Genomic DNA, 15,874 nt, shown 5'->3' with positions numbered 1-15,874 from the left:
AATGCTCCTTCGAGACTAACCTATGAGCTCACAAGACAACCATTCTATACAGAACTGCGATTAAAAATACCATTGCCTTCTACGACACAATACCAAGCTTTACATCAAGAACTGCAGGATAAGAAAAGCGAATATCTGGATAGATTTTTATCAAACAGACAACACGATGACATCAGAATGGATGAATTTGAACTGTGACATACCATAAAGCACTTCATAATAAATGTTCATAAAACCATTGAAAATGGCAGGCAAAACAATATGATTATGACAGGCATAGATAAGTTATCTGAACTATTTATAACGAATGCTGTGGAGCAGCACGGGTCCTCTAGTTTACAATGATTTTTTTTTTTTTTTTTTAATGCTAATAAACTTCTCATAGGCAGAAATTTTTACTTGAACACTTTGTTACGGAGGCTGCATATTGTCTCGTCACTTCATTACAGTAAGAGTAAAAGGACAGCTGCATAAGTGCTGCATTATTATTGTATGTAATTGCTTTTGTTAAACAAAATTCTCAATTATGGAAGATAGGAAGAAATACAGCAAAGGTCTACTGTTTGTTTTGCAGTTGATATAGTTTTTTTTTTTTTAAATAGTCTGCTTTACGTCGCACTGACACAGATAGGTCTTATGGCGATGATGGAACAGGGATGGGCTAGGAGTGGGAAGGAAGTGGCTGACCCCATAATTAAGGTACAGTCCCAGCACTTCTCTGGTGTGAAAATGAAAATCCCTTCAGGGCTGCCCACTACTGTAACTCCCGAATGCAAGCTGATAGCTACATGACCCTAACTGCAAAGCCACTAGCTCAATGAGATGACATAGTGATCTGGGGAAGAAATGAATGGAAGAACAAGTTCATGTATGGAGTTAGGTATAATAATTATGGAATATGGCCTCCAGGGAGGCCTGGTGCAGGTCTTTCAAGGTGATGTCCATGGGCAACTCACATATCTGTGAGGATGAGACCCTGCATAGGATGAAATCTAATGTTAAAGATGGAACCAACACGCTGTGCCTGAGCCAGAGGGAATAACAAATGAAAACTGAAATCCCCGACCCAGGCAGGAATTGAACCTGGGACCTGGTAGGCCAAAGGGTAGTATGCTAACCATTTAGCCATGAAGATAGAATCAGATGATAGAAGAGTTTAGAATTAGAATAAGTGTAAAGAAGAGTAAAACAGAAGGAAGGAAGGAAGGCAGTAGATCGAGGAAAATGAAAAACCAACAGAAGTTGTGATAAGTTTCAATTACTTGGGGAGTTTAATCACTAGAGCCCGGAAGTTTAGGCAAAATGCCTTTTTTATCTGGGTGGATATACTGAAGTGTCACTTAGAGACAAACATATTTCCATAAATTTGGGAACGGTAGGTCCAGTTATTATTTTGCCTTTTTAGTCTACTTTAACTTTCATAGCCTATTTGATAGAGTAATGCTTTTTTTTGCCTCTTTTAAGTTGCTGTGGATATTTTCTGCTGTTATATATGTATTGCAATGTCCAACCCCGCAGTGTAGGAGGCAACGCATCTGCCTGTCACCCGGCGGCCCCAGACTGCGTGTTTGTGACGTCCTTAATGTTCCTTTCCTCACACACAATATTCCACACTACCACCATTCCAATAACACGCAGGTTCATACAATATGGTGCCAATAAGGGCAAAAGATCCACATGGGCCAATGCCATAAACAAAAGAAAAAAGTATTACAATTAATCAATGGAAAGAAAAAAATACAAATCCAATGAAATGTATTAATAATAAAGAAAAATGTCATTTTAACATACATTATCATTATAGACTATTATGTTTTTCAGCGTTCAGTCTGCAAGCCTCTGAGAATTTACTAAACGTCGCCACAATCCTCGATTTGCAACTAGTGTTGTGGCCTCATTTAGTTCTATACCTCTTATCTTTAAAATCGTTAGAAACTGAGTCTAACCATCGTCGTCTTGGTCTCCCTCTACTTCTCTTACCCTCCATAGCAGAGTCCATTATTCTCCTAGGTAACCTATCCTCCTCCATTCGCCTCACATAACCCCACCACCGAAGCCGGTTTATGCATACAGCTTCATCCATCGAGTTCATTCCTAAATTAGCCTTTATCTCCTCATTCCGAGTACCCTCCTGCCATTGTTCCCACCTGTTTGTACCAGCAATCATTCTTGCTACTTTCATGTCTGTTACTTATAACTTATGAATAAGATATCCTGAGTCCACCCAGCTTTCGATCCCGTAAAGCAAAGTTGGTCTGAAAACAAATCAATAGTTTCATCTGGGAGCTGACTTCCTTCTTACAGAATACTGCTGATCGCAACTGCGAGCTCACTGCATTAGCTTTACTACACCTTGATTCAATCTCTCTTACTATATTACCATCCTGGGAGAACATACAACCTAAATACTTGAAATTATCGACCTGTTCTAGCTTTGTATCACCAATCCGACTTTCAATTCTGTTGAATTTCTTACCTACTGACATCAATTTGGTCTTCGAGAGGCTAATTTTCATACCATACTCATTGCACCTATTTTCAAGTTCCAAGTTAATAGATAATAGTTAACAGATAAAAAAATAACATTTACATAAACTATATTTTCGTATTACACAAATCTACTGAAATCTCCACAAACCAAATGGTAGAGAGGGTTGCTAGGTAAAAAAATATATGTCTTCCCATTGATTAATTGTAATACTTTTTAAAATATTTTTTGTTCAGGGCATGTGGATCTTTTGCCCCTACTGGCACCAAATTGTATGTTTTAAGAGAAAGAAAAACTTGCTAACCATCCTCTATTAAACAATAAGCATCAGAAAAATGGAAGATGGCCGATACTTCGAAAACTTGAGGTAGTCGCGAACTTGGGATCATAAGTCGGACACACTAATGCTGATCCACAGAGGTAGCTATTTCTTAACTGATATACGGGAACAGCAGTGTTGAAAGATTAAATAAGAACAATGGAAAGAGTTTCTTTTTTTTTTTTTTTGCCCAGATTTTCTCCCACCATGGTAGCAATGATGAAGAATCAAGTGATTTCAGTATTTAATGCATAATATTCAACTGTATAACCATATTCAATGAAATCAGCTGAACACATACTCTTTGAATGTGAGGTGTTGGGGAGAATCAGAATCTCCACACTGGGATTACCTGGTGAAGAGAAAAGAAACATCCGACAAGACCCAATAAGGAGGACCTGCAACTTTGTGAAGGGAACAGGTATAACTAGGTGGGGATGAAGGAGAACACATGGTAGCAAAAGGTCTTTGAGGTTGAAGCTAAAAAAGGAACTTTTTAAAGAGACCCCCATGCATAAAGGAGACGAAGAAGAAGAAGAAGAAGAAGAAGAAGAAGAAGAAGAAGAAGAAGAAGAAGAAGAAGAAGAAGAAGAAGAAGATTATGATGATGAAGAATAATAATAATAATAAGAAGAAGAAGATACGCAATGAAGAAAAGTATTTCAAGAAGTATATAACTTACGTAAACTCCTCCTTCAGGAGTACAGGTGATCTCTGGTCATCCAGTTCATTATTATTGTGGAACCACACACATCGAGGTAAAGGATTTCCTGAGAACACAACCTCCAGTTTCAACTGGCCTCCATGGCTAACAAACACTTCTTCATCTTCAGCAGGTTGTTTTTCAATGCGGACAGGTTCTGGACAGAGAATATAACTTGTTACACAAATCAAGGAAAAAAGACAGCTAAGCTTAATCAATCAATTAATGAATGAATCCATTTATGGTAAAGGTACATAATGAACAGTTATTATTATATAGAGTCCGCTAGAAAAATGTATACACTCACTATGGAACAAAAACTATTTACTATTATTATTTTTTATTCATTTGAAATATTGATCACAAATGTAGTACCGTACTGTCTTCAGTTAAGCATATGGTTACATAAGATGTTCAAAATGTTCCCTGTTGGCTGCCAGACACATAGTAGAATGGTGAGTGGACGCTGCAACTACGTTAGTCAATGTTGCAATGGAGATCGCTGCACATACCACTGTAATCTCCTGGAAAAGGGCCTCCAGTCTGCACGCCTTATGTCGATAGACTTGATCTTTCACAGTTCCCCACACAAGTTAAAGTCCATAGGGGTAAGATCTGGCGACCGTGAGGGGGAGCTCAATGGGCCCTCTTCGTCCAATGCAATGTCCCTGCACGTTGCCATCCAGGAAAGTTTGTACTGCTACACGGTAGTGTGGTGGTGCATCCTGTTTGTGGAAGACCTTATCATTATCTCCATAAAGTGCACAAACAGCTGGTAAAATGAATGTGCGTAACATTTCTAAGCACACTTCTCCAGTGACAGTACCATCAAAGAAAAAGGGTCCTATTAAGCACCTAGATGACAGTCCATACCAGACATTAATCCCTGGTAGACTGACCGCCTTGTCCACATGAACATGCGGATTTTCCGGTGCCCAGTAGATACAGTTATGTCGATTCACTGTTCCATTAAGTTTAAACTGGGCCTCATCAGATCACACTATGTTCGTAAGAAAATGTTCATCCTGACTTACCATTTGTTGATACCATTCACAAAATTGCAGTCGACAATCAGATTCGTCATCATTAAGCACGTGCAGTGATCATGGGATGTAAACTTTCCACTTAGTGGCTTTCAAAATTCGTCGTACACTTGTACTGCTAATCCCCACCTCCCGTGCACAATGTGTATCAGACTTCTGTGGGGAAGTAGCAAATCTTTCCAACATAGGAGCCGACAAAGCAGGACTAGTAGCTGTACGCATTCTTCCCGATCTTCCTTTGTGAAAATCACAAATCATTTCATGCGTCTCAAACTTATCAGTAAAGCATTTAATTGTTAGGCGTGTTGAAGGTTCTGTTTCAAACTCCCTCCTCCACTGACATTGCACTTCAACGACATTATGAAACCTGATAAACCGCTTCAAAATGCATTTTCGCTGCTCAAACGTCAAGCATACTCCAGCCATATATATATTTTTTCCCCCCTTCTTCTTACTATTGTGATGCAAGTACCAACATCTGTTGGGCAAAAGACCATACTACAACATACTGGTACTTCAAAACACCTATTTGCAATATCAATATCCTGATACAGTCTGATGAGGAGTGTATGCATTTTTCTGGTGGACTATGTACAGACAATTCCACAACTGTGGCATTAATTTAGCGATTTCTTGATAAAGCTGGGAAACAGAAAAGAACTTGTCAGGGGATGAGAAGAAATGGGTGTCAAGGAACTGGGATTGAAGAGAGAGCCTATCTATTTGACAACAACAGTGTATGAAGATCTGGAGATAGTTGATAGCATTTTATGTTTTCATATTTGTCCTCGTCTCCTCTTTCTATTGCTCTCTCTCCTCGCACTGATCTGATATATTTTTATGTTATTATGTGTTCCTTTTCATGTTCTTATCTCTCCATGCATAACCTAATTATACAACTTATTTAAATGATTTGTTAGCTAAGTAAAGGGGGAGGAAGGTGTCCTAAGACTGAATTTATAAAAGGACAGGGAGTAAGTTTCTTTTGTTTACTTCTTGGATCAATCAGCAATGATCTGTCTTTAGGGCTGTTGCTCAGGTGGTATATTCCCTATCAATGGTTTACCTAGTCTTTTCTTAGATGATGTCAAAAAAACAATTGAAATGTATTAAACAATTCCCCTCTTGTCTAAGATAAAATTCTAAAAGAATTTTGATTGTATAAAGTCCACCTATTCAACACAAGTTTGCCATTTGATAAATGGCCTAGAGGTCATCATCAGATAAAATAACACAAAGATGAAAGACATATACAAAAACAGTGATATATAAAAAATTTGAGATAAAATACAATCAATAAATGCAATGAAAATCTATGTTCAAAATGTTCATAGCTTCAATGTGGGATGAATCTATTGGTAAGAGGTGTAGGTCCAACCGTATTTGTTACAACTATTGGTTGTCTGGAGGAATACTTTAAACTTGTGAAGACTGTCAAATGTTGTTCTATTTGTCATGCTTCCAGAAACGGGGTGAAGTTTTAAAATCCGTAAAATTTCTTCATGGAGAATACTATTCTATTCTATTCTATTCGGTTCGTTACGATCCCTGAGGATCACGAGTGACTTGTTCGGCATGACTTCTTACTTCCCAATACCTCTTCATTCTCTCACTCCTCCTTCTTCTCTCTGCTTCCGTGATCTGAATCTGGATCCTGGTGTTCGGCTATCTGTGACCTTCCACAAGCTTTCTGTATTTGGACCTATTCTGTACTGTCAATAGTCTCCCAATCTTCTCTGACTTCCTTCATCCACTTATTTCCAGTTAAGCAGGTTGCATTCCATATATTCTTCATGACAGCCTATTGTCATCCATTCTCATGAGATGTCCAACAAAACCTAACCTTCTCTTTCTTATCACACTCGAGATTGGTTCTATACTCTCTCCTGCCTTGATCTGTGTACCCAGATTTCACCTTGCTTTTTGGTGCCCCATATATGTCTCAAGATTCTTCTTTCCTCCTTCTCCAATTGTATGCATGCTCTCTTGCCCAATATCAGCGTTTCAGTTGCATATAATGCAGCATTCCTGATGGTTATCATGTAGTGTTGCAGTTTGGCGTTCCTCGAGAGGTTCTTCTTTCCATATGTAGTCATGGCTGCATATCGTAGTTTCAGCAGCAGTTGAGCATAGGGATGTGGCGACCCTATCGCCCAGTGGGAAACCACTGCAGTCAGCCACCCGAGTATTGGCGGGAAAACCATAGCTAGTGGAGAGTATGGAGGAAATCCCTACTCCCAGCCCTGATCAAGTAAGGGGAACATTATCTTGGCAGAAGGTATAAAATGCCCTCTGGGGCTCATTACCTAAGATGTAACAACGCTACCGATACTGCGGTAGCCCAGCTTAGTACTTTGGCTTGTGAAGTAACCATGGAGCACATGATAATCATGGAAAATACAAGTATAGCCAAGATCTAAAAGTAAAACCAAAAAGCCGAGTGTGAGTAGAAGTAAAAGTTAATATGAAGAGTCGTAAAATATTACTCACTTGCTCTTTCTCCAGGGCTGTGCTTTTATAGATCAGGTTGGGTCGGTGTTGACCCACACTTCTTAGTGTTGTGCTGGGTAGGGAAAACAGCAGGTGAAGGGAGGGAGAGTGAGTGGAAGGATGGGAGGATGGACCAGTAATGCATGCTGCGACAGAAGTTCATTTCTTGTAATAATTCCCCTCGTGTTAGTCATAGTGTCAATAAAGAACTCTCAAAATCTTTACTGAACTGTGCAATAACATTAGTGATATCTAGAAATAAATTCAAGCTAAGCTCCTTGCAATAGTCAAAAGAAATTGATAGTAGCACAGATAAAATAGACAAGATAATAAGCTTTTGGGCTTTTGCTGTGTCAGAAAGAAAGGTGAAATTCTTTACATTTCGCAGAGAACTTTGCTCCATATCTTCAGAAGAAAATCTTGTCTGTTCACAAGCAAGAATTCTCTTGAATTTAAGAATGTTATAGTAAGTGGTACTTTTGTTCATCACTAGATGGCTGACTGTGTGATGTGGGAGGTAATGACACCATCTTAGCTCCAATTAACATGATTCTTGTTCCACTGCATGTGTATTGTGGAGTACAAATCAAGGTCATCAGATGAATCGGGGATGAACATGGTAGAAGAAATAAATTATTATTATTAACTTTACTGGCCACATTGGACCACTTGAGTCTTCCATGTACACTTTTTCTGTGAAGGTTGTACTGTTTGATTCTTCTTATCTGCCCAGTACTTCTTCATTAGTTCTGATCACAGTGTTCTTAATTCGTCTGAAATCTCTACAGGCCTTCTGTGCATCATTTCAGTTGAAAATTTGTGATTCTTAAGAAGGGTGGTAATTTTATTCTTGTTCTCTGCATCTGCAATTTTGAGTCCAAATGTTTTGAGATCCTCTTGAATTTCTTTGATCCAATGCCTTCCTGTCTTCTTTCCCAGATTTCTCATCACTAGTTGTTGTAAAATCCTGTTTTCGGTAATCCTTTTTTTCTTTTTTTGCTAGTTGCTTTATGTCGCACCGACACAGATAGGTCTTATGGTGACGACGGGATAGAAAAGGCCTAGGAGATGGAAGGAAGCAGCCGTGACCTTAATTAAGGTACAGCCCCAGCATTTGCCTGGTGTGAAAATGGGAAACCACGGAAAACCATCTTCATGGCTGCCGACAGTGGGATTCAAACCCACTATCTCCCGGATGCAAGCACACAATCGCATGCCCCTGACCGCATGGCCAACTCGCCCGGTTTTCTGGTAATCGTAAGATGTGAAAGAAATAAGAGATTCTTTTCTTCTTCATCGTGCTGGTAACTGGGTCAATCTCTCAATAGACAGTTTCATTGGCGAGGGTTCTCCAGAGTCCTTCAATCTGGTACTTTTTATTTATACAAGTTCTAATAATTCTTCTTTCAGTTTTGAGGAGCTGATCAGTTCTTCTTTCATTTTAAATTTGGAACAACATTTCGCAAGCATATGTGGCTTCGGGCAAAGTTACAGTTTTGTACTGTTGGATCTTAGTGTCTATTGACAAGCATTTTTTGTTATAAGTTGACCAGCTTAGAAAGTGTGTTTTTTTATTTTGTTGGTTCTATTTATCCATGTTGCTTTCTCGCTTAAGTTGTGCATAATGATTTCTCCAAGGTATTAAGAAGAAATAAATATCATAAAAAAACTATATAAATTTCAGCAAAAAACTGATAGGATAGAAGAGTAGAATAGCGCTGAAGATGGAAAGACATTGGCGGATGCAGAGTGGGCATCGGCTACAGATGGCCACAGCTGGTCAATGGTTTGACGGCTCTGCACTCCAACTGACCAACCGAGCAGAGGAGGGGTGACTTCGGCAGTAGTAGCAGTAGTAGTAGTAAAGAAAAGTGTGTCATCATCATCACCACCTGCTAAAGACAATACCTTGTCGCTGCAGCCACATCTGACGATTTTCTGCTAACCTCTTCATGTTGCTGTATGAACCACAAACCGGTTTACCAACAGAATTCCTGATGTATGACAACCTTGATTGTCCCTTGGGTTTCTTTCTCAGTACTTTACCTACAATTATGGTTTGGAGAAGAGAGTCATGTCTCAGTACGTGTCCAAGGAACTTTATTTTCCTCTTCTTTATCATATTTAATAAACATCGATCCTTTTCTTACGTTATTTAAAACAAGGCCATTTATTTTTTATCCATCCAACTTGTTTGTGTAATTCTTCTCCAAAACCACATTTCTGCAGCCTAAAGTTTTGTTTCTTCCTGTTTCTCTAATGCCCAGGTTTTGCAGCCATACAGCAGAACACTCCAAACAAAGGTATTGAGAAATGATTTTCTGGTCTCCAAACTGAGATGGTTGTTTAGCAATAAGTTTTTCTTATTCTGGAAGGCTTGTTTTGCTTCCACTATTCTTTTCTTGATTTCTGAAGGGATCTTTTATCAGAGGTAATTACACCACCCAAATAGGAGAATTCTGTGACTTGTTTTATCGGTGTGTTATTTAATTTTAAGTGTTTTCTACCTGTAGGCTTCATTTTGTCTAATATCATGAATTTTTTTCTTTATATTTATTTTTAGTTTAAATTTTTCTAAGGATTTGTTAAATGTTCTTAGTATCTTACTCAGATCCTTTTCAGAATTAGCTAAGATAGCATTATCATCTGCAAAGCAGATACTGTGCATCTGAATACCATCAAAATTCATCCCATTAGTATGCTCTTTCATTTCTCTAACTGCATTTTCTATGAACAGGTTAAAGAGAGATGGTGACAGTGGGCAGCCTTGTCGTACTCCTCTTCTAATTTTTGCTTCTCTTGTAGAACCATTAATATTAACTTCCGTGATTTGAGCTTTATGCAGATTCAGGAAAAGGTGCCTGTCTTTCCAGTCAAGTCCCATATTCCTCATTACTTGAAAAAGCAATTTCCACTCAACATCATTGAGAATTTTTCCAGGTCAATAAATGCTACATAAGTTTCCCTGTTGACTTCTATCCTTCTTCTCCAAAATTTGATGTAATGCTAATATAGCCTCCCTAGCTCCTTTCTGTATTCTAAAGCCATATTGATCATTATCCAATTGTTGTTGAATTTTCCTTTTAATTCTGTCTTTAATAATGATAAGTAAAATCTTAGAAATGTGAGAAAGGATCGCTAATATTCCATAATTTGAACAATCGCATGCATTTCCTTTTTTTGGGAGTGTAATTGTTCTACTTTTAATAAAATCAGCTGGTAAGGTTCCATGTTTGTAGCATTAAGTAATCACTTCAAGCAGACCATTTTTCATAGTATCACCACAGTTTTTCATGAGTTCTGCTGGAATGGTATCCACACCACCGGCTTTGTTCTGTTTTAAAGAGTACTGCATCAAACACTGCTGTAGTGATGGCGGTCCTCTGTCCACTTCTTGAACTGATTCTACATCCTCCAAATATTCTTCAATATTGACAATATCTTCTTCATCATATACAGTAAGTCTTCAAGGTATTCTTTCCATCGGTCACTTACATTTTCGATTTGAATGAACAGTTTTCCATGTTTAGTTGTACCCATATTGCTTTTAGTTCTTTTCTTGTAGCAGGAAAAAAAGAGAAAAATGAGTGAGTCAGGCGGGAGAGGAGAAGGATGTACTACAACGAGGTTGAAGATATGGGAGTGAAAAGAAGTAAGAATAATAAGGCAACATGTGGATACAGTATGAAAGTAAGACCCATAGCACTAGCATAGAGTGACACATCTGGTGATGAGGAGAGTATGAATTTGGAAAACAATGAAACAAAATAACAGTCGTAAAAGGACAGGGAAGAGAACTACCTGCATAAATCCTTAATGGCTGTCAACCACATATATTACTTAACATGTTCACTGCTTTGCAAGTCACATGTGACTCATATAACACTGAAATGTGGTGCTGGACAAAATGCACATTTTATTACTATGATGATATGGTGATAACTTAGCGTAGCAGTACGACAGCGAGTCACAGGTGGTATCTATGATGTTCTATGGCATAGGTGTACGTTTAACAAGTATTAGCAGTCATACAAATTTTAGTGATAAATGGAAGGCTATGTATAGGTACTTTAAGAAAGAAACAGCTTCCAAAATGGCCATTCCAAGAATCATTAATGAACAAGGGGAGTGTGTATGTGAGGATCTTCAAAAGGCAGAAGTATTCAGTCAGCAGTATGTAAGGATTGTTGGTTATAAGGATAATGTCCAGACAGAGGAGGTGACTAATGCTAAAAAGAAGTATTAAAATTTACCTATGATAACAATAACATTTACAATAAGATACAAAAGTTGACAAACTAGAAAAGCAGCTGGAATTGATAAGATTTCTGTGGATATACTAAAGAAAACGGGTTGGGATATAGTACCATATCTGAAGTACTTATTTGATTATTGTTTGCATCAAGGAGCTATACAAAATGAATGGAGAGTTGCTATAGTAGCCCCTGTGTACAAAAGAAAAGATGATAGACATAAAGCTAAAAATTACAGGCCAGTCAGTTTGACATGTTTTGCATGTAAGCTTTGGGAAAGCATTCTTTCTGATTTTATTAGACATGTTTGAAAAATGAATAACTCATTCAATAGAGCTTAGGAAAGGTTATTCCACTGAAGCTCAACTTGTAGGATTCCAGCAAGATATAGCAGATATCTCGGATTCAGGAGGTCAAATGGACAGTAACGCGATTTACCTGCCTAAGTCATTTGATAGGGTGGATGATGGGATGCCACTGGCAAAAATGAGTACAACTGGACTAGACAAAAAGAGTGACTGAATGAGTTGCTATATTTCTATAAAACAGATCTCAGAGAATTAGAGTAGGTGAAGCTTTATCTGACCCTGTAATAATTAAGAGGGGAATTCCTCAAGGCAGTACTACTGGACCTTTATGTTTTCTTACATATATAAATGATATGAGTAAACAAGTGGAATCATAGATAAGGATTTTTGCAGATGATGTTATTCTGTATAGAGTAATAAATAAGTTACAAGACTGTGAGCAACTGCAAAATACCTCGATTATGTTGTGAGATGGATAGTAGGCAATGGTATGGTGATAAATGGGGTTAAAAGTCAGATTGTGTATTTCACAAATAGGAAAAGTCCTCTCAGTTTTAATTACTGCATTGATGGGGTGAAAGTTCCTTATGGGGGGGTCACTGTAAGTACCTAGGTGTTAATATATGGAAAGATCTTCATTAGGGTAATCACATAAATGGGATTGTAAATAAAGGTTACAGATCTCTGCACAGGATTATGAGGGTGTTAAGGGGTTGTAGTAAGGATGTAAAGGAGAGGGCATATAAGTCTCTGGTAAGACCCCAACTAGAGTATGGTTCCAGTGTATGGAACCTTCACCAGGATTACTTGACTCAAGAACTAGAAAAAAATCTAGGAAAAAAAAAAAAAAAAAAACTTGATTTGTTCTGGGTGATATCCAACAAAAGAGAAAAGAGTAGTGTTACAAAAATGTTGCAAAGTTTGGGCTGGGAAGACTTGGGAGAAAGAAGACCGGCTGCTAAACTTAAGCGCTACGTTTCGAGCATTCAGGACAAATATTTCAGATTCCCCATGGGAATCAACATCTATGTCATCTGATGGCCAAGCAGGCATCAATTTTTGATAATGAGACAAAGTCTCTTAGTGCATTGGCACTGCCGGTGGCTCCAGTTAGCCTATGCAGTGGCCTCCACGGTATGCACTAGCCAGCGTATTGGTAGGTGTGCTAGGTACCAACTGATGAGCCCACCCTAGCACACGAGGGTGAAACGCTGGCAACCAAGAATGAGTTAGCTGGAAAATATATAATGTCCAATGACGGACCATTTATATTGGCATTATAAATTTACTTATTCAGGACAAATATTTCAGATTCCCCCTGAGAATCAACATCTATGTCATCAGACAGTGGAGAGATGGCGTGGAATGACATTAGTAAATTAATAAGTTTGAGTGGTGTCTTTAAAAGTAGGAAAGATCACAATATGAAGATAAAGTTGGAATTCAAAAGGACAAATTGGGGCAAATATTCATTTATAGGAAGGGGAGTCAAGGATTGGAATAACTTACCAAAGGAGATGTTCAATAAATTTCCAATTACTTTGAAATCATTCAAGAAAATGCTAGGAAAACAACAGATAGGGAATCTGCCACCTGGGCAGATCAATGCAGATGTGTAATGGTACAGCTGATGATGCCCCATAGAAAAGGGCAAAACATGTAGCAATTCTTATTTTAATGAGGATTTAACTCTAACTTTAACATACTGAGTTGTATTAAATAGGTGGAAGAGAAATAAATTTCTTACATGTATCATAAGACCAGAGATAACTTGAATCAAAGGTAAGCTAGAAAGAAATGCTTTGGCAAATCTCTATTACACAAGGTACCATCTGTCTAATCGGAATGAACTACGCGTCAAGTCTGGCATAGAGAATACTAAGCAGCCATAAAAGACTGACCTATAATATCATGAAGAATGTGACGTCTGTAAAATACAAAAGCAAGATATGGAGGTAATGAGGTGCGGCAGAGGTGTGATGGACACTATTCAGTTGATCGAGAACATTTTATCTTGCTGATCCACATGCTAAACTGCAGTAGTCTAATCTGGATAAAATATGTGCCTTATAAAAGAGTAGGAGCAGCATACGATCAGCCCTCTACAAAGTGCTGCTAAGAAACTTCAAAATATTGAGTTTCTTAGTGCATTTGATTTTGAACTGATGCACGTCTGGCTCCAACGATAATTTACTGTACAAAAAGGAGTCAAAGAAATTGGTACGTGTCTACAACAGGTGGAGTGACATCCCCTAAATAAAGCACAGGATGAGAATGAAGAATTCTTTGGACTTGAAAACTGAAAGCCATGTTCTAAGGTCCATTGTTTCACTCTCCTAATAGCTTATAAATACAGTCCCTCTGCGACTGCCATATTTTGTGCACTGCAATGCAGAGCAAAATTGTCCACATAAAGCGATGGTATTACTGTCGAACCCACAGGAGCAATCAATACCATTTATGGCAATCGTGAATAGATCACCACTGAGAACCAATTCCTGTGGGACGGCATTTTCCTGAATGTGATATTACAAATTTGCATTCTCTACTTGGACACAAAGTAGATGGAGGGACAAAGAAGTTGCAATAAAAACCGGCAAGCTATCTTGGAATTTTCACTGATACAGGGCTGAAAGGATGCTATATTGTCATGCGGTGTCATAGGCTTTTTCCAAATCACAGAATACAGCCACCAAATGGTGTTTTCGAAGAACGCATCCTGAATTAAACTTTCCAGGTGTACCAAGTGGTCAGTGGTGGAGTGAGTGGCTCGAAAACCACAAGGATACTGTACCATTCTGTTCATTCATTAACAAGCGATATTTAACGCAGAGGAAATATTGCGCAACATGACGCCAAATGTAAGGGCGTGATGCCATATGGAACTCAGGAGGTGATTCCCTAGGCAGGGTGTGGTTATGCATGAATGAAACAGAAGATATGTTGGAGAAGGAAAGAGAGATAAGAATTTTATTTTAGGAAGTACCATACCACCCTAACAATATTTTAAGCGGGAGTAGTCAGGTTCACCACATCACGGGAATTGAGTGATATCTCCTCTATCTGAAGGTTTTCCAGAATAATAAAAAGATGGAAATTATCTCCAGAATTTTAAAAAGCCAATGATATGTTTAACGCTGCTAACAAGTAACGAGATTAATAACTTCACAATAATCCGACCACCATGGGAAACTGTTTAGTGGCTGCATACCAAACTCAAGAGTGTTTCGAGGGAGTTTCGCTAGCATCGCTTCGCTTTATGCTCCCTATAAGAGCTAAAAGATGTGGGGGGAGGTTGTTCATTCGACGGTGAGATTGCTGCTAGTGCGTGGTGCGTGTCTGTCTGTATTTGCACCAGAAACCTTTGTATAGGACAAAGACTGTGATTACTTTAGTGCAGTTGCGCTAACATTTATTCAGTGGATCGGTGATCCATAAACTTTGCAGTAATTGTTCAATCGTATGATTGTATTTAGACGCTTTATAGTGAGGTCACGAGTGCCTAATTAACCTACTGTAGCCAATGCTGTACATATAGACTTCATCACAAAGCGGTACGGGTAACCTCGCAAATAGATTGCGAAGTGCGGAAGAAGTGCAAGTATAAACTAAAGCCATTTGTGTTACTCCCGTTAGACTTACGAGTCTGAATCAGTCGAGAATGAGAGAATGACAATTCACTCGACCAATTAAGTTGCTGATTTCAGATCACAGATATATTGCCTATATACATTTGTGCGCAGTTAAGCAGCTAGAGGGGAACAATGACTTTTAACGTCGCAGATCGCCAGTGCTCATTTCTGTCTCAAAAATTAAATAAAAGTACTGGGAGTGCTGTGTTGTTAATAAATTAAGCATTTCATTCCAGTGAAGACCTGTGCTGTGTTTCAAGAGACGTGTGATACGGGACCTTCCGACCACAACCTCAAGAAGACGGCTTCATGAACGAGCTATCCCTCAAGAAGACGGCCTCATGAACGAGCCATCCCTCAAGAAGATGGCCTCATGAACGAGCTATCCATGGAGACTGGACCGAGAGGATCGACCCAGGACTACATCGCTACCATGATGGGCTAAGAAGGCACAGCCTAACCCTGAAGGAGGGATAAGGAGGCCACCAAATGACAGATAAGTGAACTATACTTTGTAAGCATGTGTTAGGATTGGGGGGTCATTACGCAGAAATATAGTAATTAAGTATGTAAGATTAGAACACGACTTGATTATAGCCCATCATGCTATTTATTAAGATGAAAAATACTAAAATTGT

At 38.6% G+C, this 15,874-nt stretch overlaps 1 protein-coding gene across 1 annotated transcript in view; it reads right to left on the bottom strand.

The window, feature by feature from the left end:
- Positions 1-15,874, bottom strand: part of LOC136871661 (mucosa-associated lymphoid tissue lymphoma translocation protein 1) — a 136,132-nt gene that overhangs the window by 91,357 nt on the left and 28,901 nt on the right. The window contains exon 3 of the mRNA XM_067145152.2: positions 3,490-3,667. Coding sequence (XP_067001253.2) covers positions 3,490-3,667 — 178 coding nt within the window. The remainder of the gene's footprint in view (positions 1-3,489; positions 3,668-15,874) is intronic.

This window comes from Anabrus simplex, chromosome 4 (genome assembly GCF_040414725.1).
Source record: "Anabrus simplex isolate iqAnaSimp1 chromosome 4, ASM4041472v1, whole genome shotgun sequence".
Taxonomy (NCBI): domain Eukaryota; kingdom Metazoa; phylum Arthropoda; class Insecta; order Orthoptera; family Tettigoniidae; genus Anabrus; species Anabrus simplex.
The sequence above is the reverse complement of the archived record's forward strand: the minus strand, read 5'-3'. Positions and strand labels throughout refer to the sequence as shown.